Source organism: Rhipicephalus microplus, chromosome 6 (assembly GCF_043290135.1).
Source record: "Rhipicephalus microplus isolate Deutch F79 chromosome 6, USDA_Rmic, whole genome shotgun sequence".
NCBI classification, from domain to species: domain Eukaryota; kingdom Metazoa; phylum Arthropoda; class Arachnida; order Ixodida; family Ixodidae; genus Rhipicephalus; species Rhipicephalus microplus.
This window is the reverse complement of record NC_134705.1, coordinates 180,073,924-180,097,507: the sequence shown is the minus strand read 5'-3', so window position 1 is coordinate 180,097,507 and position 23,584 is coordinate 180,073,924. Positions and strand designations below refer to the sequence as shown.

General features: G+C 46.5%; 1 protein-coding gene and 1 pseudogene across 1 annotated transcript; one reads left to right on the top strand and one right to left on the bottom strand.

Moving 5' to 3' along the window:
- Positions 1 to 160: 160 nt before the first annotated feature.
- On the bottom strand, positions 161 to 22,411 carry LOC119167050 (transmembrane protein 87A). The gene is made up of 17 exons (XM_037418463.2): positions 22,202 to 22,411; positions 21,897 to 21,960; positions 21,627 to 21,730; positions 21,433 to 21,567; positions 20,884 to 20,911; positions 18,422 to 18,544; positions 16,280 to 16,341; positions 16,093 to 16,213; positions 15,310 to 15,566; positions 14,468 to 14,654; positions 7,180 to 7,238; positions 7,009 to 7,112; positions 4,500 to 4,582; positions 4,313 to 4,380; positions 3,867 to 3,919; positions 3,285 to 3,315; positions 161 to 878 (listed from the first exon to the last, which is right to left on the bottom strand). Exons 1-17 carry the CDS (start codon positions 22,286 to 22,288, stop codon positions 837 to 839), a joined length of 1,608 nt encoding a protein of 535 aa, XP_037274360.2. The 5' UTR covers positions 22,289 to 22,411; the 3' UTR covers positions 161 to 836.
- On the top strand, positions 10,128 to 13,253 carry LOC142765715 (uncharacterized; annotated as a pseudogene).
- Positions 22,412 to 23,584: the final 1,173 nt, after the last annotated feature.

Sequence of the window (23,584 nt, the reverse complement as noted above, 5' to 3'; positions counted from 1 at the left end):
TGGAGCTGAAAGTGGCGCCACCTTCCAAAGTTGTACCCGACTGTATGTTGTTGTAAAAAACACTATGACAGACTTCCACGACTGTGGCAATAGCCCTTCCAGGTAGCTGCAAAAGAGGCTCAAACAGAGCGCAAAACGCTTAGCACATCGACAAAACAACTTCGCTCGAAAATTCTTGTTTATTATTTACAGAATCGAAACATGGGGAAATCTTGCCACCACACATACGTGGCAAGAACGGCACAACGATAATACAGGCATGCTTTGCCTTGCAAAGCGTGTCGATCGCTTGAACCTGCAAGAATGAATGACTGTGCAAAATTGCCCCATCCCACTTTTTCGTACCTTATAGTAAGTGCACATCTACAGCTGTATTTATTCTCGGAAAAACGAAAAGCAATAGAAAGTAGTGCATCAGTTCCATTGCTTTGAAAACGTCTCCCCCATATTGCTCGCTGGCAATAAGCAGCATTCATTTCGTGGAGACTAGAGTGCCGCCATGCCATCACAAAAGGAAACGTAGCAGACTGGGCTAGAAAGACGTGCATAGTAAAGACACCGAGAGAGAACCACACACTTTATGTAACAATCAACAGGCCAGTCGGCTATGTGAAATAAATAGGGAAGTTACCAGGCGGAGAGGGAGCTATTACGACAACCAAAAGTGATCTGTGCGGGGAAAGCGACGCTTTTCTCGCCACCGGAAATGGATTGCAGAGGAAGCCTCAATCGTATGATTGGCAATACACATTGTTCGTCCCACAGTCCGGGCGCACTGGGAGTGCTTCCCGGTGTTTTGGCCTGTTCACTGCACACACACAAACACAGCTCTGTCCTCATTCCATCTTGTTCCGTTCGAACCGCACGGTCATGATTTCCTGAGGAAGAGAAAAAACTGCTTGGAGACTTCACTCTCTAGAGAGACTCTTAATGGGGGGCCACTACACCTGAACACCTCTTTAAAAAAATTCTTTATCAATTTAATTGAAGCTCATTTGAGCTCATGTATATTTGTGAGTAATTTTAATATGCAATATTTTTTCTAGTACACTACAATACTACGTAGTTTTTTTCAAATTTCAGGTGCAGTTTTGGGAGCCAGTGTTTTCCTAAACTGAGAGTTACAAAGTAACTCAACAAAACAGACTGACCTGGAATGAGTACAAAATACAAGGAAAGAAAAGATGGATGTTATAAGCCCATTTGAACAAAATTTGTGGCATGTTAAGATATTTGTGACCGAAATCACAGCTTGATGTAGACTCATTTGCAAACGTTCAATATACAATAACTTTTGTTGAAATGCCTTTAGAACATCCATTCTTGTTTTCTTGTACTCTGTACCCATTCGAGGTCATCCTAGTGTGCTTAATTACTTCGTAACTTTCTATGTTCAGGCATACTTTTGCTTACAGAAAGCATAAAATGTTTGTTATTTTAAAAACTACACATTACATCACAAAAATAATTGCATATTCAAAATTTGCACACAAATATATATAAACTCAGCAAGTTTCCTCTCGATCAATAAAGAATTTTTACAAAACTCAGGACCCATGCTTTCCCTTAATCGTATGAAAAATGGCTTCATCGCTTACATAAGCACACGTAAACAGACAGAGAAACAGTATATTTGGAGCATCTTTTTGCCACACAACACGAATCATTTTATGTGTGACTTTATTTGTTTTCATGCCACAACCCAAAACTTCCGTGTCCCAAATGGGGCACACCTTATCCCCAACACATAGCATTCTCGATAAGAGAGCACCAAGCACAAAGTTTTCCCAAAAGTCAACACAAGCAAGCCAGATGAAGATTGTCACTGTGCGACATGGCATCACGGCTGTTGAGCACTCGAACCATTTAGGCACAATACCTCCCAGAACGAGCCTTTATGTCCCAATGTAATCCCTTGATGTCGACGCGAGAGCACCTCGCTAGCATTCAGGGGCAACAATTCGTCCATTGCTTTCTTATGTCATAGGCTTATCCATTTGAAATGCCCAAGCATAGCAAGAGGTCTTTTAAGCAAAATGTACAGGTAATTATATAAACACTGCAGTGGACAGCTCACGTTATTTTCACTCTCCTCCATCGATATACTGTCCCTATGACATCACCCCAGAATATTATCCCGAGTCATTGTTTAGTGCTTTTCCTTATCCCTACCAGAACAAAGCGCATTGAATTTAAAGCTTCTGAATTCAAAGAAAATTTCACGACTTTGACATGAATAACTACTTATTGGAACTTTAGAATATTTTGCGAATATTTTTTGCTATTCGAATGGCACCAGAATTCATCTATTCGAAGTATTCGAACTTCCTGAAGACAAGTACAGTCAATGTCAGATTGCCAGTTGCCCCTTCACATTTTCTATGTGCTTCACCCCATCACACACTCGCATTGCAGCAAAACTGCCTTTCAAACTCTTCTACAGTCTTAAGTGTATCGACCGACGCTGGTTTCAACATTGAGATGATAAGACGCGGCAGCGCTGAGGGTTAAATTAAATGCCATCTTGGGCCTAAAATTTGGGTGGACACACCGTCAGGCGACGAAAATATCTAGCACCCAAACTTTCAGATGTTCTTATACACTTACGCCTATGAGGCGAATCGGGAATTCTGGAATCTAGGAGAGCACGCCCGCCACATTAGTTTTGAGAGGGGTAGAGGCCGAGGAAATAGCATCTTTGCCTTTCACATGTGAATTGTTGCTGACACCACTTTGGTTGCAACCAATCCTGTAAATAAATGCAATTTGGCCTCTGCATTGCCTCACTCTTAAACCCTCTTAGACACCACTCCTCCAGCGCCTCACCAACCTCGCCAAAAAGAAAGGCCCGTATTCACAAACCAACCTCAACTTTACTTCAAGTTTTTCTCATCGGTTTTAAGCCGTTATTGCGTTTTCCGAGCAAAGTAGACTAGTATATATAACAAATCTCGTTATATTTTACCCTGTTACCATTTCTGTGTGCTTATAATGCATGTAGAGAGTACAGAAACTTGAAGAAAACGTGAGGAAAGGCCAAGGCTGGTTTGTGAATACGGGACAAGGTGCTTTCATGTTGCTATATCATAAGAATATGCTTGGGAACCTTTCCCAACTTTTCTCAAATTGCACTTTGTATTATACGAAAAATATGATAAATATTCGCTTTGCACCCAAAACTTTGGCATTTGCACAGCTACACTTAAAACTAACGACTGTTTAAGTAACAAAAGTCAGTCACAACGGCGAAGAATTCGTGCCCGACCGAGACAAGCAGGACTCACCTCGTCCGAGTCCAGAAGGCTGGGTAGGGCCCTGAAAGAAGAGATAAAAAGAAGAATTCAGCCAGTTCCAAGTCATGAAACTGATCGGACAACAAAGCTGTAAATGCACGAGAGTGTGTGACTGGTCAGTGAGGTCACGTGATGTAAATCTACTGCTACACTTGAAATACACGCACTCCCACTTGCTTGGGCAAAGCAGGATCGTGTGAGCAGTGGATTCGGGCAACGGCGTTTTAGCAAAAACGCCTGGCATTGCACGACTCGTTGCCGGTAAAGTCGAAATCCAGCCACGCGCCGTACACCTTCTGTTATCATCTGCCTGGCCTTCCGACGTGCCCAAAATGCCTTGCCTTGATTTAATACAATTATTGCCTCTGGTTAATGTGATTCACAAAAATGCTAATCAATTCCCATTGTTTTTCTTACCAAAAGTCATCATTTTCGTAATCATTTCACTTCACTTATTTTGCTCCCACTTCCCCCACCTACCGCTGGTCACGTGATCTGTGTGACTGCACTGCGACTGCTACTATGACGACGACGACAGTGCAGCCACCTTTGCTGCAAAAATAACCAACTTACGTTTCTCCCAAGGATGAGGGTATGGTCTCCTCGACCCACTTGAGGTCGTCCTCCTGCGATAGAACATGCGCTCAGAATCTTATGTTGCTTCTTCGCGATGTCTGGAATGTGTTAAGAACCTCCGGATTATTCATAATGAATGCGAATTCGTACCATGAGTGGGTACTACTGTCTATAGAGACTTATATTTTAACATACAGTTGAATAATAGCAGAGAGAACACAAAAGAGACCAGAGCACTGACCAGCATTCCCTTCTCTTTTCTGTTCCTTATTTTTCTATTGTGCGGTCCACAAAACTCAGACCTTGTTCTATCAACAATCGCATGATCGCATAGAGCTCAACGTGTTCATGTAGCCAATATCTTTGGTACTTCCGAAGCACAAAACTAGAGAAAGCAATTTAAGTCTGGCACCCCATGATTTTTCGAATATAGAATCTCCCACCGGATCCTCCTTGTTGGCGGCTGGCTGGCCCGTCGCTGGCTTGTTGGTGCCTCGCATCTTCATGCCCTCTGCAAACCCACGTGTGAACATCAATTAAGTGAATCGAAATGAATGAATGCCTGAATGATTTAAAAGCTATGCCAGTGATGACGTAGCCATATAAGGAACACACATCACATTCACTCACCGAAAGAATCATGAGGCTGCTGCTGGTATTCCTCCTCCTCTAGCTCGTCGTCAGCAGCATCTAGCAGAGGAGTGAAGGCATACCTGCATGCAGGGCAAAGCAAATGAATACACGTACATTTGATTCACTCGCATAGTTCAACAGAAACTATGTATCGTGCTCGGCTGCAAGGGATGCTTAGAATGGGGCTTCAAATCAGATTTTCGTGTTTCTGTCTCACTTACATGGCTGTCAGGAACCTATGCACCTTATGCAAAAAAAAAATAATAAATACAGGTAAGCCTCAAAAGAGTGCGATGAATGACTGAATTTAGGAGAATTTATGGCTGGGCTTGTTGGTTCATAATGCTCAACCGCAGAGCACAACATTCGGTACGGCGTGCAACATTCGGTACGGAGTCCAACATTGGGTACAGCATAAAACATTCGGTACGGAGTGCAACATTTAGTACGCGACAGAGAAGAATGCACGCAGCCAAGGAGAAGCGCCAACTTGCAGCCATCTTAATGAAAGGAAATTGAGGACCAGCCGTTAGTAGCACAAAACCACAAGAAAACCTACATGGATGTCTTGGAAAAAAAAAGTTTTCGGTTAGCAAAAATTCGTCCCAGTACAGACACAGAACCCGGGACAAATACCTTTCCGGAGAGGTTGTTCTACCAATTCAGCTAACCAGTAAGCTAGCAGATTGCAGTGTGACGGCGAATTAATCGACAACTTGAAGCACAAGGACACAGAATACTGCAAACTTCTTCCACGGAGTCTCACGAGGCTGTGGAAACATTAAGAAAGGAAAATTGACGGTTCTGTGGAATCCTCTGTATAACTTTGCCGATACAAACTACGGTCAAACCTCGATATAATGAACCTGGATATAATGAAATATCTCTTATAACGAAGTAAATGAGACATAGTTTTGCAATTGATGTAGTGTTAGGAATATACTTTCATAACAAATTTCCCAATATAACTAACTTATTTTCTTGTAAGATGCAACTTTATTATAATGAGGTGTGAGTGTATGTGAAGCACTCAACTGACACCGCAAAAATGAGCGAGCGCTATTGGACAGAGCATTAATGCAAATTCTACGTGAGTCGGACAGTGACGGTGATAAACACAGCTAATTAATTCCCTAATTACAAATTAGTTTAGATTAACTACAACAACTTTGCCTTAACCCTATGAGTGTCGAGCTTTTCTGAGAATACCTTTCCCAGATGGTCAGTAAAATTTGCGGTGGTTTTTCAATGCACAAAATGCGAAAAGTCAGGAAGTGAGTGAGTGAAAAAACTTTACTGTTGATCCGACACAAAGATGAAGAAGGTAGGGGTATTAAAGTAAGACTCTAGCGTGCTCGGAGCCCCGCCGCGGTGGTCTAGTGGCTAAGGTAATGGGCTGCTGACCCGCAGGTTGCGGGATCGAATCCCGGCTGCGGTGGCTGCATTTCCGATGAAGGCGGAAATGGTGTAGGCCCGTGTGCTCAGATTTGGGTGCACGTTGAAGAACCTCAGGTGGTTTAAATTTCCGGAGCCCTCCACTACGGCATCTCTCATAATCACATGGTGGTTTTGGGACGTTAAACCACACATATCAATCAATCATTAGCGTGCTCGAACGTCCTGGAGCAGCAACCTACTCGCGTCAAACTTGCGGGAGCGCCGCTTTCGGCCGCTAGCGTTCCAGAAAAAAAAAATCTGAAAAAAATCTTTAAAAATGAAGGACAGTTTCTTCAGCCTTACGAACTGCAAAACGTGAAATAGTACTTGAAAGTGTGGTATTCCTTGAAACACGGATCTAAGCACAATACCTTATTAACATCTGCACAAGTAACACGAGTCTCTATTCTTCTCTCGGAGCGCCAGGTTGTGCTGGCAAGCACATGTCATCTTCTCTGCATGTGCCCGCCTTGGGCAGAGAAAACTATGCAATCAAGTAGAGCAAGAATACCCTCGTGAGTTACGGTAATAAATAAGCAAGAAATAGTGACAATAAAGTAGGGAAATCAACTTCCGCCAACCTCGGCGAGAGAGTGCCGATATAGATTAAAATCAAATTTCGCGCACTTCCGTTACGATCACGCGGTGAAATCGAGAGCGTGAAAGGGTGCTGCCCATGGCTGTTGCAGCAGACTGCGCAACAGACCGATGCTAGAAATCAGTCATGTTTATCTTCGCAAGAAAGTAGCACAATCATTCACAGCGCTTCTTGAAAGTACTAAAAAGATGGCAGCACCTCCCAATGAGAATGCATCCTCATAACGGCATGAAACTTGAAAAGGGGGGGAGGTTGAAAAAACACAACCTGTATGGCAAGGACACTGCGGGACAGAAAACTATACACGTACAGCAAAAACACTTGAAGGGTTAATACAAACTGTACCATAAATTTCCTAATTAGGTGGATGTGGAATTAGCTGAATCAGGTAGACTTTACACAATTGCCATGCTTTGTCTACAACACTAACCAACTGTTCAGTTAACGAGAAGTTAACAAAACGTTACCCACCGCTTGTTGTTGTTCGTCGGCCGCCAGAGGACCATGATGACCAGCAGAACCAGGGAGAAGAGCAGGTGCCAGTAGCCCTCGTCAAACCACAGCTCCTTCCAGTCCTGCACACAGGAACGAGGCTATAATCTGCAACCAAAGTCGACGACCAGCTGGTAACTGGTCACTCACCGTCAGGCATTCGGCTGTGCGGTGGTCGAAGGTGACCCACACCATGAACACGACGGATGCTGAAAATTAGAATTGTAGTGAATCGGGCCTGTTGCTTTGACATCAGGAACAATTTGTGGCACAAGAGACGACGTACGAGGGTTATCTACCGACAAACGTTTATTGAATACTGCATGTGTTTGTACTGTGTTCATGACTGTTCTACATGAGCACACTACTTCCTAAAAAAGAGCAACTCTCTGTCTGACGGGTGTACAGAAGGAGTGCTGACATTTCACATGACCATAACAGTTCCGTAATATAAAAAAAAAAAAAAGACTACAGGTCGCTCGGAAGTGAACATTGTGTTTTCAGCACTACGGAAGCTGAATAAACTCTGTAATCAAAAAAGCCCTCTTGTGCAATGAGGCGGCACAAGTTCATATGTTGCAAGCATTACTCATGTAGGAAAGTGTACGTTTAAGAGCTTGTTTTCTTTGTTAGGCACAACAATAATGAAAACTAACAGAAAATAATGCCAAGAAAAGCATAGGGGGTGTTATCGGAAGCAATGGTAATGTAAATGTGAAGAAACAAAAGTGACTGAAAAGATAAGTTGCTATCGGCAAGATCCGAACCAGCAACCTGCGAATAACGCACCAATGCTTTACCACTGAGCTACGGTAGAGGTCATCGCTCCGTTTGCTTTATAGGGCACATATGTGCATCTGAAGGTGGCGGTGCGAGCCGGCGCCACCTGTTGACATTATGGCGAGTGCGGAATACTCTTTTTTGCCTGTCTGGCGGCGCCACGCAGTATAGCCACCATAGCTCAGTGGTAGAACATTGGACGCGTCATTCGAAGGTTGCAGGTTCGGATCTTGCTGATGGCAAGTCATCTTTTCGTCCACTTTTCTTTTTTCAAATTTACATTACCGTTAATAATGTCCCCTCTGCTTCCCTTGGCATTATTGTCTGCTAGTTCTCATTAAGCACAACTCAGCTCACAGCATGCCACTGTCACCTGGTAAACAATATATTATAGTGCAGAGAGGGTGATGTTTAAATGAATGGATGAAAAAAAATTAGCAAAATGCAAATAAAATGGTACATGATGGTAGGTTGGTGGTGCACTGCAGTTCTTGCGGCTGTGAACCCTTCGTTGCACAATGTACTGTTGTCAGCACAAGTGGTGTCAAGTTCACATGCCAGAATATCGAGGCAGAAAATATATCCTCACACTGAAACCACAATATAACAAACCCAGATATAACAAAATATCGGTTATAACGAAGTGAATGAAAAAAGTCTTTCATTACAAATATACCCTTATAACCAATTTTCGGATATACAGTAGAATCTTCATGATATGAATTCGAAGGAAGCATGCAAAATATTCGTATCACCCTAAATTCGTATTACGAAAAACAAGCTAAAGCTGATCATGAAGAGGAACAAGAACTTTATTGGGGTCAAATACTTCTTGCTGAAAAAAGTCCATGACGTTATTTTGAATTTATAAGCTTTCACCGCCTCTCACTAGAGTGCCGCGGTTTCTTCCCTTATGCTGCTGGCGCAATAAGACGCATTCATACTTGGCACAAAAGGGAGCGAAAGCGGCAAAATTTAATGAAAATTCACTCGCTTCGCCACTTAAGCGACCAGAAAAACGTGCAACGAAGTCGACACGAAAAAAAATCAGTCCGAGAGAATTTACATTTGAGAATTCAAGAGAAAACCCCAGAGAGGCTGCGAAACCATGTCCACGCCTATCGAGAATGTTCCGCCCCTCCTATACATGCCACTGCCGCCGGCGTCTTCGTCGCTTGAGAATTTATTCCTGAGCATTGAAATTCCTCCCGAGTTCTAGTTATGCATGCAAAGAACTGAAAAGAAACAGTTTACACATTTACAAACATTGTTTCGGGAGATACGTCAGAAGAAACAACACGAGCAGACGCACCCGGCAGTGGCGGTGACGAATTCAGCTGGCAGTGCAAAAGAGACGCACGTTAGGGCATGCCGACTCGCTGTTACTGCACTTTCTACTTCCTGTGTTCGCAGCGATCGTAATCCAAACCAGGCTCTCAAAGTATTGTAATCGGCTTGCTATGTTATCTACCACCGCCTGAGCCAGGCGCGTGACGTGCCAACAACTGAGCGTCAAGTCTTTCCCCGCTCTTTCTTCCTTCCCGACTCCCTCTCCCTTCATATGCTTTAAATACTGTGTTGACGACGAATAAACGTTTTTCAGTCCCCAGCGCTGGTCTCGCCTGTCGTTCACGCACTGTGTGTGCGCCGGCTATGTAACAGTGGCGACGAGGATGGGATTGAAACCCATGACGAAAAAGAACACGGCGAGAAAAACCACGGTACGGCATTTCAAGAACCTGCCGCAGTGACGACGGCAGCCATGGCCCACCACCAACTTCCCGAGTATGATGGCGAGAGGGACAACTGGAAAGCGTACGTCATCAAGGCAGAGGCTTATTTCGAGGCAACGGGGGTTACGGACACAGCGAAAAAAAGGGCGTTGCTCGTAGCAGCGTTAAACACGAGGACTGTGCAGATTCTGACGGGACGAGTCGCTCCAAAGAAACCCAACAGCCTAACTTACGAAGAAGTCGTTGCAGCGCTGGATGAATATTTCGACCCGATGCGCCACGAGATAACGGAAAGCTTCCGGTTCTTCAGTCGATGTCAGCACGACAATGAACCTTTGAAACATTTCCTTGTCGACCACCGACGCATTGCAGACAACTGCAATTTTGGCAGCATGCTGGAACGAATACTTCGCGACCGTATAGTCTGTGGCGTCAGATCAAAAGCCTTGCAAAAACAGCTACTGGCAAAGCCAAACTTAACCTTGGAAGAGGCCAAAGCGATAGCACTATCAGCCGAAATGGCAGAAGATGACGCAAATAAGATATCGGGTGATGCAACTACCGTACTGAAGGTTGGCGCGCAAAGCGTGTTGACGAACGAGCCTGCACTAAAATGCGGACGCTGCGGAAGTAAGAAGCATAACAGCCACTCTTGCGGCTGGGCCAAGAGTAGGTGCTATCGCTGTGGTAGGCCGGGCCATCTTGCGAAAATGTGTTCGAGCACCGCGCCGAGGAAACGTCAAACCGGGCAGACGCACGGCATGCGGAAACGAGCACTGGCGGTGGCGGAAGACCGTGCGGAGGGGAACGTAGACGAAGCCATGCACCTCTGGACTTTGACTTCATCCCGGAAGTGGCAGTTAGAACCCCCAATCCACAGGACATTCACGTGGTGCGGCGTTGATATGCCAATGCTGATAGACACGGGGTCGCCCGTCTGCGTTGTGCCACGCGAAATTTATGAAAAGAACCGGGAGAGATGGCCGACATTGAAACCTTCATCTGTCAAGCTTTCATGTTACCTTGGCAAGCTCCCCGTTCTGGGACAATTGGACATGAAGGGAGCCTACAAGGGTGCCGTAGTAGACTGCTCCTTGGTAGTATTAAATTGTCCCGGTCCTAGTCTATGCGGAAGGGACCTAATTTTTCAGTTGAGCAATGCAGGGTCACCTGTCCTTAACTTGACTGCGGAAGCCGGATCGCCAACGAGTCTCCCGGCCATGGACGACATCGTCAATGAGTTTCAAGACATTTTCAGCGCGGAACTCGGCTGCATCAGCGGTCCCCCTGTGCACCTTCAACTAAGCGTAATTAACCCACATCGGGGGCTATTTTGCTTCAAGAGGCTGCCTTTTGGCATAGCGTCTGCCCCAGCCATCTTCCAGCGAAAAATCGAAACAGTCCTGCAGGGGCTACCAGGCGTGCAAGCTTATCTCGATGATGTGTTGGTTGCGGAGCGACAGGGAAGCAGCGAGACCCTGCGAACGGCACTGCAGCGTTTCCGTCAGCATGGTGTAAAACTCCGGCTAGACAAATGCAAATTTAGTCAGCCTTCAGTCAAGTACTTAGGGTACCAAATCGACAAAAACGGCCTACACCCCAGTGAGAAACATGTGGAAGCAATCGCCCAGGCTCCTAGCCCGACAAATGTGCAGGAACTACACTCATTTCTGGGCATGCTGTCGTATTACTCCAAGTTCCTGCCAAATATATCATCTTTGCTTGCACCTTTGTACCAGTTGCTTGGCAAAAATGCGCGTTGGGTCTGGGGAGAAGCTCAACAAACAGCCTTTTCCAATGCAAAGTAGTGCCTACTTGCGGCAGGGGTGCTCGTTCACTACGACCCCGAAAAGCCATTAAAGCTGGAGTGCGTCGCTTCGCCGCATGGCATTGGTGCCGTGTTGTTTCATACGGATGGAAAAGAGAACCGGCCCATAGGCTTCCGTTCGCGAACGCTGACCACTGCTGAGCGGAATTACTCCCAGCTAGTATGTGAGGCCTTGGCCCTTGTTTTTGGGGTGTTGAAATTTCGCGACTATCTCCTCAACAGAGATTTTACCTTGGTCACAGATCACCAGCCGCTACTGGGCCTGCTGAAAGCGGAGAAGCCGACGCCAGCGTTGGCCGCAGCACGAATACAGCGCTGGGCTCTCTACCTTGGTGGATTTCGCTACAAGCTTCAGTATTCGCCCGGTAAGCTGCTACTAAATGTCGACACCCTCAGCCGGCTACCGCTGCAGACTCCAGTTCCACCGTCAAGAAGCGAACCCCCAGAGTATGTTTCCGCTCTAGCAAGTTTTGATGATGGTACTGTGTCTGTCGAAGAACTCCAAGCTCTAACTGCACGGGAGCTCTTACTAGCGAGGGTCGTGGAGTACACCAAGCAAGGCTGGCCGAAACATGTAAAGGACAGAGAGTTGGTGCCAATCTCGGACCGCCGGTTAGAGCTATCCGTAGCTCATGGGCTGTTATACTAGGGTCATCGAGTTGTTGTTCCCGCAAAAGCACGAGAACGGGTGCTATATAAGCTGCATGAGACGCATCAAGGGTCATCGGCAATGAAGGCTGTCGCCAGATCGGCATTCTGGTGGCCGGGACTAGACCGAGAGATAGAATACCTCTCAGCGACGTGCCACAACTGCGTGCAAAACCTTCCTATGCCAGCCTCTGCTCAACCAGTGAGTTGGCCAGCAGTTAAGGAAAAATGGTTCAGGCTACACGCCGATTTCGCCGGGCCGATCGCAGGCAGCATGATACTGGTAGTCGTGGATGCTGCAACTAAGTGGATTGAAGCCGTGCCCATGAGGCAGGCAAGCACGTCGTCTACTATTGCCAGCTTTCGCAGCATTTTTGCCAGATTTGGTGTTCCACGCACAATAGTTACGGACAATGGCACGCAGTTCACTAGTGAAGAATTCGCCACTTTTGTGAAGAACAATAACATCACACACCTCCGTGCGGCTGTGTATCACCCCCAGTCTAACGGGCTCGCTGAACGAGCTGTTCGGGCGATCAAGGAAGCTTTAAAGAAGATAAGCGAAGGCACATTAAAAGAAAAATTGGTGAAAATTCTTTTCAACTACAGGAGAACGCCGTGCCATGAGGGAAAATCCCCTTCCGAACTTCTATACGGCTACTTGATCTGCTCTCGCTTGGACTCATGTTTCCCACCTTTCCCAGGGTCAACCCAGGAGACAGAAGAGTGGACACTGCCGCCCGACACAGCCGTGTACGCCCGTAACTCAGCCAGGGGGAGAAATAGACACCAGGGAAAGTTCAGTCCACTACAGGGTCACGCATGGTCACCATACAAACGCCCGCTGGGGTGGTTCGACGTCACATAGACCAAGTGCATTCCAGGCCAAGCCCGGCATCTGCCCGGAGCGGCACTCAGCGAGACCAAGACGAGGGGAGCCCTTCGGCTGCAGCGGTGCCCACACCGACCGGCAATGAAGGCAAGTTGAACGAGCAGCCTGCAGACCAGGTGGCACCTGTGCAACCGCCGCCGCCTATCCAGAATGCGCAGAAATTTCCACAAGTTTTGCGACGCTCTACCCGGGAAAGAAAACCTGTACAGCGTTTTCAATTCTAAGGGAGGAGAAATGTTGTAATCGGCTTGCTATGTTATCTACCACCGCCTGAGCCAGGCGCGTGACGTGCCAACAACTGAGCGTCAAGTCTTTCCCCGCTCTTTCTTCCTTCCCGACTCCCTCTCCCTTCCTATGCTTTAAATACTGTGTTCATGACGAATAAACGTTTTTCAGTCCCCAGCGCTGGTCTCGCCTGTCGTTCACACACTGTGTGTGCGCCGGCTATGTAACACAATGAATGTGTTTTTTCAAAGCTATGAGCTTTGTGGTGCTGTGCGGCTAGTTCGCGATAGCACCCAAGCGAGCCACCGCACCCGCCGACGCCTTGGCCACCATCTTGAATGTACGGCTGGTTGTTTTCATCACCTGGTTCAAGAGCTTGTGCAGCTGGTGTAGTCAAAACCGTAGCAGTAAGGTGATCCGCTATCCGGTGACGGCAAAATTGGTCTCAGACTGATTTTTCTGCGTTGGTCTCGCGGCGTGGTCTTCTGGCCACTTTTCAGTGACGAAGCGAGGCAAATTCCAGTGAGTTTTGCCGCATTCACTCCCTATGAGACCAAGTGTGCATGGGCCTTCCCCCCACAAACAAACCGCACTGCGCCGCTTGCGTGCAGCGGTCAATTGTGCGTTCGTATCATCCTCGGTTGCTGGGGAAACCGTTTGTATAGAACCGAATCACGACATATTTTATATACTGTAGTTCATTCGAGGCAACCTTCAAATTCATATCATCGCGAAACTAGCATGAACCGTAACCCTTTCATCGAGATTCTAATGTAAAAACTTATTTTTGTGTAATATACAACTTCATTATTACAAAGTTGTATATTACAACTGATGCAGTGCATCAGTTTAAGCCTGCATCAGTACTCTTTCTCTGCACTTGTCAGATAAAGAGTTGTCTTTTGTTGGGAAGTAGGCTGTGCTCTTTCTGTATATCATGCACATGCATTCTTCTTCATTTAGCACCATAAAACCTTCTGTTCTGTTCTGTTCTGTGCTTGTGTGACAGTGATGAGCACAGTATATGTGCTGTTCAGTAAACCTTTTTTGGTAGCTGGCGGTCGAACGTCGTCTTTTGTCTTGTTGTGCGTCGGCGTTTCTTGTGCTACAAATGAATTTGAATGCTGAAAGTGGGGAGAGACGTGACGATAGTTATAGCCAAGAAGACAAGAAGGACACCGTCTTGCTATTCTTGTCTCTGTGTCGTCGTTCTGTTCTCGCGCTAGAACTATCGTCATGTCATACCAACTAGCCCAAGCTGCCACACTGGGGAGAGACGCTTCAGCAACAGGGTGTCCTCCGCAGAAAAAAAAAAAACGATCGCGCACTTACCCAGGACAGCAAACACCAGAGTGTTGGTGAAGTGACGATATAGGGATAGCTTGATGACGTTGCGACGCAACCGCAGCGTGCGCGTCGTCTGGCTCAGGCTGCTGAAGATCCACCAGCAGATGGCACTGTCCAGCAGGGCCAGCCCTATTCCCAGGACCGTCAGCAACCGGTCAGGCGTGTTCTTGGGCTGCATGCAACAGGTCGCCCCACGGCAAACACTCAGGACGTCGGATTTGATGCACGCCCTCAACACTCGGTGCTCACAATTTCAAGCAGCTTGAAGAAACTGTTAGATCGAGAACCCCTTCATTCACAAGCTAGCCAAATAAACACGGTAGCGTGCGTACGGGACGCTGCCAAAAAGTACCACGCTCATGTGATGTCTCAACTTGCTCGGCACCAGACCGCAGATGAAAAACATGTGGTAATTCTTTAAACACTAGGCATGGGTGAAGTACAGCCACTTAAATCTTTAGCTATTGTACACAGCGGCGACTTTACTGTCTGTGAAAGCCATATCATGCAACAAAGTTGCAGAAAAATGTTTTGAGGGCACATGATTTGGGGGCATCACTTGTCCTGACCCTTGTTGGAACTGAATTCATTTACATAGCAGAGATACAAAGCCTAAGCTGCCGCTCATGCATGGTAGTTTTGGGCGACTGTACAAAAAACTTTCTAATACACTCAAACTTTGCCCGTTCATTTTGGATGCACAAAGTTTAACATGCCATGCGATATTCCGAACTCAAAACACCGGTGTCATGGCCCATTAGAAACTCGCGCAAACAGTAATACCACATTCGCTCTTAGCCAAGCGAGTGTTATTTCACAGCACCCACCTTGAGTGTGCGCAGGCATCCCTCGACGGAGGCCAGCACAAAGTAGGCAGCCCCAAGCCCGAGCACGCGGTGGAGCATGGGCCCCAGCCGGGGCTTGACGATGCCGAAGCCCAGGCTGACTACCACCACCAGGAGCCGAGCCAGGGACCGTTTGAGGCACGACAGCACCTCAGCAAAGAGCACGGCTCCTTGCACCGAGCGGCCTGTCGTGTTGATCGACTGGTATTCAGCATAGAAAACCGCCTTTTCCAGCATGCCTGCAAACATGATAGTAGATTCACCAACAAATATGTCGCGTCCACTTGGATTATAGCCAATCTTCACTAAATCCACTTGGTACTCATTCGTGACAGCTGTAGTAATCACGATATCATATGGCATTTGGGCTGCGGCCAGGGGTGTAGGCAGAACCTTTTCCAGAGGGGGGGGGTACCTGGGCTTGTGTGCCTCGGCCACGCCACTGACTCTGGCAATAACTTCCACGTTGCAGTGCGCCTGACCCCACATTTGGAACCCTTCTGCTAACCATGCATGAAGTAAAATGGTTGCCTCAGCAGTGAACCCAAACACAGTTGAACCTGCTCATTCTAACCATGCTGAAGTTCCTCAAAAACTCCGCACTTTATAATGACAAGTCGTAACTGGTTCCTCAAAAAGAGCAATAAGAAAAGGGAAGTGGGAGTACGGCATAATTATAGATAAGACCTACCTAATGAACAATGATACTGAGGCACGCAGAGTGATCCTTAAGACGTCAGTAGGGACTGGGAGAGCAGCACTCACCCAGAAAAATGACACCTCCAATCCAGAACTGGATGCGCAGCAGGTCTCGCCACTGGAGAGCCGACACCACCAACCACACCACGGCGTAAACCACGTACACGCCACACATGACACCATAGAACTGCACACATTGCCCCGGCTGTGTCACTCACCCGCCCCGAATGCTGTTTTCTGTCACCCGACTTACCGGCAAGAAGGGCCAGTCGACGGCCGACAAGTAGCCATGGTTGCCCCGCAAGGCTAAGTCCACTGGAAGGGGGAAAAGAACACACCCACATATTCTTGAAGGGCTAGTAAACAGGTTTTTTTTTTTATATTCAAAGAATCTTATGGTCGAGTTCAATTTGTTGTTTGGCGTGACCACCCTTACTGTGCATGAGAGTCCCCTCTTCTCTCATACACTCCCTGCCTCTCTTGCTTCACAACACCAGTGCAGGCAGCACCTGTGAGCAAGTTTCTTGATTAAAAAAACTGACTGCTCGCACTGCAAAACCATTCACTGACTACTCCGTATATACAGGCACTAGATCTTGAGCTCCAAGGTAGTGCCGGAGGGAGATTTCTTCTGTGAGTCGCTGAACCATAAAAATTCGCAGCGTACATGCTAGCTAAATGCAGACTGCGTGTCTCTGTGTCCAATTAGAGTCTTCTGCCTCTCATTGCCCATTAGCAGAAATTGGCATGTTCCCATAGCAAACATTGGTCCATCACTGCATGCTTTGCACCTCCCCAGGTATCTGTGCTGCGCAACGCTGCGATGGGTGCCGTCTTCAACGCCGCCGCCAGTGTAAGCGTTAACACCCGCTACTTTGCATCTAAACATGGTGTACTTTTTTTTTACATCTCTCAAGCAAGCTCACTAATTCATGCAGAAAGCCCCAGTGGTAACAATTTTTACGACTATCCCAGAGCTCTAAATAAACTTGCGCGCAGGCAACTTGTGCAGCACCGGCATACGCAATCGGTCCTCTTCACCCCTTAATGGCACCTTGCCCCTGCGATGATGGTGGTTTTGGCCATGCATTTACTGTGCTTCTTCACCCCGCTGCTAGGGTAGCCCTGTCACCACCCTAACGCGAGCAACACATAGAGGAAGCCTCGCTTATCTGTTGGCTGCGTGCCAATGACATAATCACTGACGTAATGTTACGTTGCGGAAGAGGGTGTAATCATCACAACGGGCTACATCGACACCTCTTCGCTACCGAGCAGGGTGGGAAAGCAAGGCTTTTCAAGAAAGCAACACCCACCAAAGCGGGTTGTTTTGCACACCGTAATTTCTTATTACAGCACTTATTTGGAAAAATTCTTGCAGCAGCAAGTTCACATCGTGTAAGTGTGCAGTTATCGCTTCATCACATATTTTGGACTGCGGGGCTGTTAACTGGCACTTGAAATGACACTTAATGTTAAAGGGGTACAGACACAAAAAACTTTGGCTTCGCATTTTTCCTTTAAGATGTGTTGATATGGGCCTGTTAGTTTTGACACAACATATCACTTGCTGTAGCACGTGACAGATAATTATTTACAAGCCAATCATTATCGACCAGTTTCAGTTTCGGTTTGAGAAAGCTCCACAAACTGGATGCAACTGTCACCACCTAGCGTGTGCAGCTCTTTACTACGTCAGCACACAGAACTAGGACACACTTCCACACAGTCCGCATCAAGAATTACTTTCGAATAGGAAACGGGACTGCAATGCCGCCAAACACAAAACCTTCGAAGTGTGCACCACGACCACGCACTGGCAACTAGCTGTCGAGAAATATAGACTGCAGAAAAAAATGCAGCAAAAGGAAATGGCGGCTATGATGTCATCATAACTTGTTTTGTTGACTGCAGCGTGGTGTCGTGAGGGAAGTAGGGGGTCCCCAAAGGATCTCCTTCGAGGGTGTCAATGGCATGAGGGAGTCGAAGGCTCACGCAAACTTCAAAATTCTTTTAAAGTACCTTTCCAGCTATATTCGCTGTTGATATTTTCCAGATGATATACAAATGTTCTTGGGAATTGAGCTCGCAGGCTATCTCAGCCACGAAATTTTGTGTCACTGCCCTTTTAAAGTAGAAGCTCAGTATAAGATGAAAGCTCAAAGAGAGAAGAAACGGTTAAACACGACAAGTTGCTAGAGTCAAGGTTTGGAAAGAGTCATGTCTTATTCAAGTTGCTACTTTGCAGAAAATACCACTTGTCCCAAAGTTGGCTTCACGAACACCCCGTGTTCAAGAATTTTTTATCATTTAAAGGCTTTAACTAAAACACTAGATCACCTCTATGCAATGATCTACCTGACATTAAAGCAGTTCAATGCCACAGGTATCCCACCTTGCACAGAAAAGTTGCCGTCGGAGCGTAGATGCAGCAGGAGCATGTAGATGCCATCATCGTTCACGCTGGACAGCTGCGGTGCCGTCATCGGCTGGACCGTGGTTTTGTTGCCTCCTGCATCTATTGGCAGGCAAGAACAGCATGGCACTACTCAAACTCTGCTGCTCAATGATTTCAAATGGTCGGACAGACAAACTGAAAGGAGATGCGAAACGCACGGGGCTGACACATTTTACAGTCACGATGTCGACCTAAACTCGTTCCAACAAGGCTTGGCTACTGGCGCCCCGCCACGGTGGTCTAGTGGCTAAGGTACTCGGCTGCTGACCCGCAGGTCGCGGGATCAAATCCCGGCTATGGCGGCTGCATTTCCAATGGAGGCGGAAATGTTGTAGGCCCGTGTACTCAGATTCGGGTGCACGTTAAAGAACTCCAGGTGGTCGAAATTTCCGAAGTCCTCCACTACGGCGTCTCTCATAATCAAATAGTGGTTTTGGGACGTTAAACCCCACAAATCAATCAAAATCAATTGGCTACTGGCCAAAATTTCTCAACTTTGCCAAAACCTGCCTTTCGCCAGCTGATTCAAGAGAGTGTGAAAAGTGTGAAATTGCAAACTGCAAGCTTGCATACTTTATCGCGATAGCAATGGTCACTCTCGGCTGATTTTCGCTGTCACCATCATGTCCCGGATATGTATATATCTATAAAAGGCACAAAAAAAAATAATTCAGAAGAAAGCATTCTAAGGCACCCATGGGCGATTCAAACCAGCGAACCCTCAGTCCTTAGCGCTCTGCATTAGCCAAATAGACCACGCATCTAATACTGTCTATCCCACTAACGGTAATCTACGTATATAAATCACTTACATCTGGCTTACTGTTAATGAACTTGAAAGAAACATTATTGAACAAGGCATATACTTTGTTTGGACAAGCCATACACAATTTCTTTAAAGGGCCACTCACCAGGTTTGACAATTTTGAGCTGACAAGCGCAATGCGTAGACAAGGCATTCATGATCATGTATGCCAATATTTGCAATGCTAAGCGCCGCGGAAATGGGTCAAATTTCAAAATGAACGCTGCTCCCTCTCCCCTCTGCTGGCGCACGCGTAGAGAATGAGGGCATGACGTGGGCGTAGAAATGGCCCTACGTACACAGCACTGCGGCCACGCTGGTCCTCTACGTAGACGACTCTGCTCCGACGTTGTCAACAGTATACCACGTGACATGACAAAAATTATTTAACACAACATGCGTAGTTTATGTATTTGTTGCTTTAAGAGATGAGTTAAACTTGAAATAAATAATGAGATGCAATAAAAAATTGTGCACGTTTTTCTTTCATTTTTTCCCATGAAATGCTACGAGATGCAGGGCTAATGTGCCAGCGCTTCGCATGCGTTTGTGTCCCCGCGGTCAACGCATTAAGCAGTCGACCACCGTGGAACGCTCCTACGCGTTTGCGCACTCATTGTGCTCATCTACTCTACCGCGTCTAAGCCAGTGTTTCCAAACCATCCCGCAGAAACAGGCAGAAGACCACAAAATAACGCTGGTCAACAAAGCAACGCTGCCGCGTGCTCGGGGGTTGGACTTGTTCGGGCACGTCATGCGCACGTCACCTCATGGTCGGATACTGGAGAGGGTGGGGAAGAGATTTGGCTCGTGAAGGCTACACGGAGGAGCGGCAAGGGTTTGGAGCTCAGCTCCTCTAATCTTCGTTTAGCGCCGCCTCAAAAAACCTGTTTTCTCCGCTCGTGATGAACTGATTTGAAAAATTTTTGTGGCAAAATGTTCCTCATCGGACACCCAACAACTTCCACTGTCTAACTAAAATTCAGTATGCGGCCTGGTGAGTGGCCCTTTAAACATTTACTTGTCCGATGCCATGATCATGGAGAGGTGGGTTCATTAATGGATGAAAAGGGCATTCCAAAATGTCTCTGGCTCAACTTTCACTCAGAAGGAACAGCAAAAATTGCTGGCATCAAGTCCAGGACTAATTGGGAAGTTTCTGGTCATGCCTGTGAACTTAGTTCCCATTGAAATACACACCGCCGCTATCACTTTAGACAGACAAACTCAACTCACTGCCCCAGATGAGTTGTGATGCTTGGCCCATTAAAACATCGTGCGGCTTCGTCAGCGCAAAAGTGTACACCTGACATGGAACCTTGCGGACTGACGTCGTCAACTTCTTGCTGCACAACTTCCGTGCAGTGTGCAGTCTTACGCATATGTCTCTCTTCCCCAAGTGAAAAACTATATTTTGCTAGACAGCGAAAAGTTCTGACAGCATCACTTGGCTGTGTGCTAACTGCAGTATTTTAAGGATGTGCTGCCTCGAGTTAAAACGCTGGGTAGATTATACTTATTAAATGAAGCAAATACAATTGGTGAGGCAATAGGAGAAAGCCTGTGCATTCGCCTCTCCATGTGTACCACTTACCCTTTGCCTTTGGTAGGTAAGCTTTGAGCTGAAAGAAAAGGAGAAGACTGTCTCAACACTGGGACTCGCACACAAAACGGTCATTTTACACAAGGAGATGGGGAAAAAAAACTGCTGGAGTGGAAATCGTGCCTGGAAAGTGAAGTCAGGCCTCCACCGTCTTACTCCAGGCACGTTAAAATGTTAACATACAGGGAAGAAAAGGCAGAGTCTGCCTCTCATGCTGTATGAATTTATTACCAGAAATATTCCCGGACACCTACTGCTCAGCAAGCGTCTTAGTGCTACTAGTTTCCTTAAAAAGCCTAAAAGTCTCGGCATAATTTTGTAGAGATCAAGTTACCAAATGCTTGTCCAGATGTATTGCTTTTGTCGGGAACATCGAAGTATTTAGGCTAGTGTTTACATCAGCAGAAGGAAGGCACTTTCTCTCTGACTGGGCATCGCATGAGATGGCCATGTTCTTGGCTTTACATTTACAGCTACGACCTTTTGAAAGCTTCCACGCCTGATTATCCTTTTAACCTTCTTGATTTCGATTTGACTCACCGGCGAACTGCGTTTCAGCGCTCCCAGGTCGATCAGGTGCAGGCACTGGTGGCGCTCGCTTTCGCCGCGACTGTACGGGCTGGCCAACTCGAACAGCTTGGCGCCCGCTTCCAACCCGGCTAGCTGTTCCTGCGTCTGGAGGTGCACGATCCGCGCATCAGGTCGGCCGACTACACCGCCGTTTCGTTACGTACCAAAAGGTCTACATCGAGGAACTCTTGGAAGCAGGGACTGCGGTATATCGTCCAGCCCACTTCGAGCGCCAGCGCGCTCCCCGAAACGCTGGGTTCACAGGAAACTGCGGCACAGAATTAAAGCGTTCATTGGCAGCGCATTTCATCACTTCTTTTCACCGGTCAAAGCATTCATTTGGTGTAGCCAGAGCGTAGGCGACCCGCGCCATCAAAATACTTCGTAGTTTAACGCGCGGTTTTATTTTTTTCACGCGGTTGTGAGAAACTTACCTGTCACAGAGATCGTGGATCCGTTGTAGAGGCTCTTCTGAACGGCGAAGTATTGACTGGACACCTGCGATTACCGAAAAGCAAGAAAAGGGGGGTTGGTTGTTTGGATCGAAAACAAACCACGAGCCACCGGCCGGCACACAACGAAACACAACACAAAGCGACGTCACCGCGAAACATCGCACACAGCGGAGAATGCGAAAGCAACTGGCACACGTAACACCTGGACGAGAAAACATTTCACGATCGGCGGATTTTCGAACGTTAACGCAGAACGGAGAAGAGGGCCGAACCAAAACACCCACATTATCGGCCTTGAAGGACCACTTTCCTTGATCGGGGAAACAGTTCGAAGGAACGCACAACAACAAAAGGCCCAAATATAGCCGCATCTTCACGAAACATTCACAACGCTATGTTTTACACGGGGCCATGGAGTGGTTTATCGCGACAGCACATACACTCGACAAGCATGACACACGCTCATCAGAGACGAACGGCGGTGTCAGCCATGTCAGTGGAGCGCATTTTCGTATGCAAATACATCAATCACAGTTATTCAAATGTAGTCGTCAAAGGTTTTAAAAAAAAGTAGAGATAAAAAGTTGTAGCTAGTAATTATAGTAATCATTGATGGAGTATATGGTCAACGCCACCGCTCTGTACATATCTTACGAGATTTGTTGTCGTTAATCTCAAGGGCCATGTTTTTTTGTACTGAAGGCGCTCTTGACAGTGCTCGCACAAATGTATGCGCGAGCGCAATGTGAAGCTTAAAGCGTCAGGTATACAGTACACCTCCCTGCAAACCAGCAGATGGAAAAGTATAATTTCCGATTATGTCTGACTTAATCAAGATAATGTCTTACCACAATGACACTGAGATACTTTCGTTTATAGCGAATATCGGATACAGTGAAGCCGCAATTCTAGTGTTAAATGCAACTTCTTTGAAACTGTCTTCGGCTAGTCCTTTATTACCACCGGGGGGGGGGGGGGGAGATATAAGTGCCTTCCTATATTAAATTTTCTCTCTCTCTGTGGGATATAAGTTCAGATGCCTGCATAAACACCAGATTTAACGGCTCCTTTCTCAAAGTTTCTACACACAGAATTAGTCATATTGTCAGTAGGCTCAAAAACCAAATTGTGTTCTGAGTTCCTTTGTGATTGCAAAGTTACATCTGGAAGAAGTGACATTTTACTTCCACCAGCAAAAATATTATTAGAAATCCACTGCAATATTGTTCCACTTTCAAAAAATTAATCAGTTCTTGGCTTGAGCAGATTTCTTTTATATATGGCTTTTGAAGTTACCTGTTGACTTTCACACTTCTATTCCTAGCACCAGAATACTTCTGCGGGCCAACAAGAGACCGTGAAATATTTTGGTTGTGTCTATAGCAGTCTTACATGTTACCTGGTGAGCTGTCATAATTCAGCAACATTCACAATCAGTATTGAAGGCAATAGTAATATCTTCTTGATGTCGAATTACACTCTTTCGATGCAATGTTTTGCATTTGCAATATCTTCTGTCACGACACATCCATTAACTCCTAGTAAAAAGCAGCCAAAAATGCGTTGCAGGAAGCCTACTGTAACTTATTTAGGACAATGTGAGGGGTGCAACTGCACCTTTTTTTTAGGGTTCCGAATCTGAGAAACTTCTTGCAGTTAATACTGTT

Coding starts and splice junctions, on each gene's coding strand:
- LOC119167050 (XM_037418463.2), bottom strand. CDS start 22,288: ATGCGGCTATATTTGGGCCTTTTGTTGTTGTGCGTTCCTTCGAACTGT. Junction 7,113..7,179: donor GCACAGCCGAATGCCTGACG/GTGAGTGACCAG, acceptor TCCTGTGTGCAG/GACTGGAAGGAGCTGTGGTT. Junction 3,316..3,866: donor CCCTCATCCTTGGGAGAAAC/GTAAGTTGGTTA, acceptor CTCTTCTTTCAG/GGCCCTACCCAGCCTTCTGG.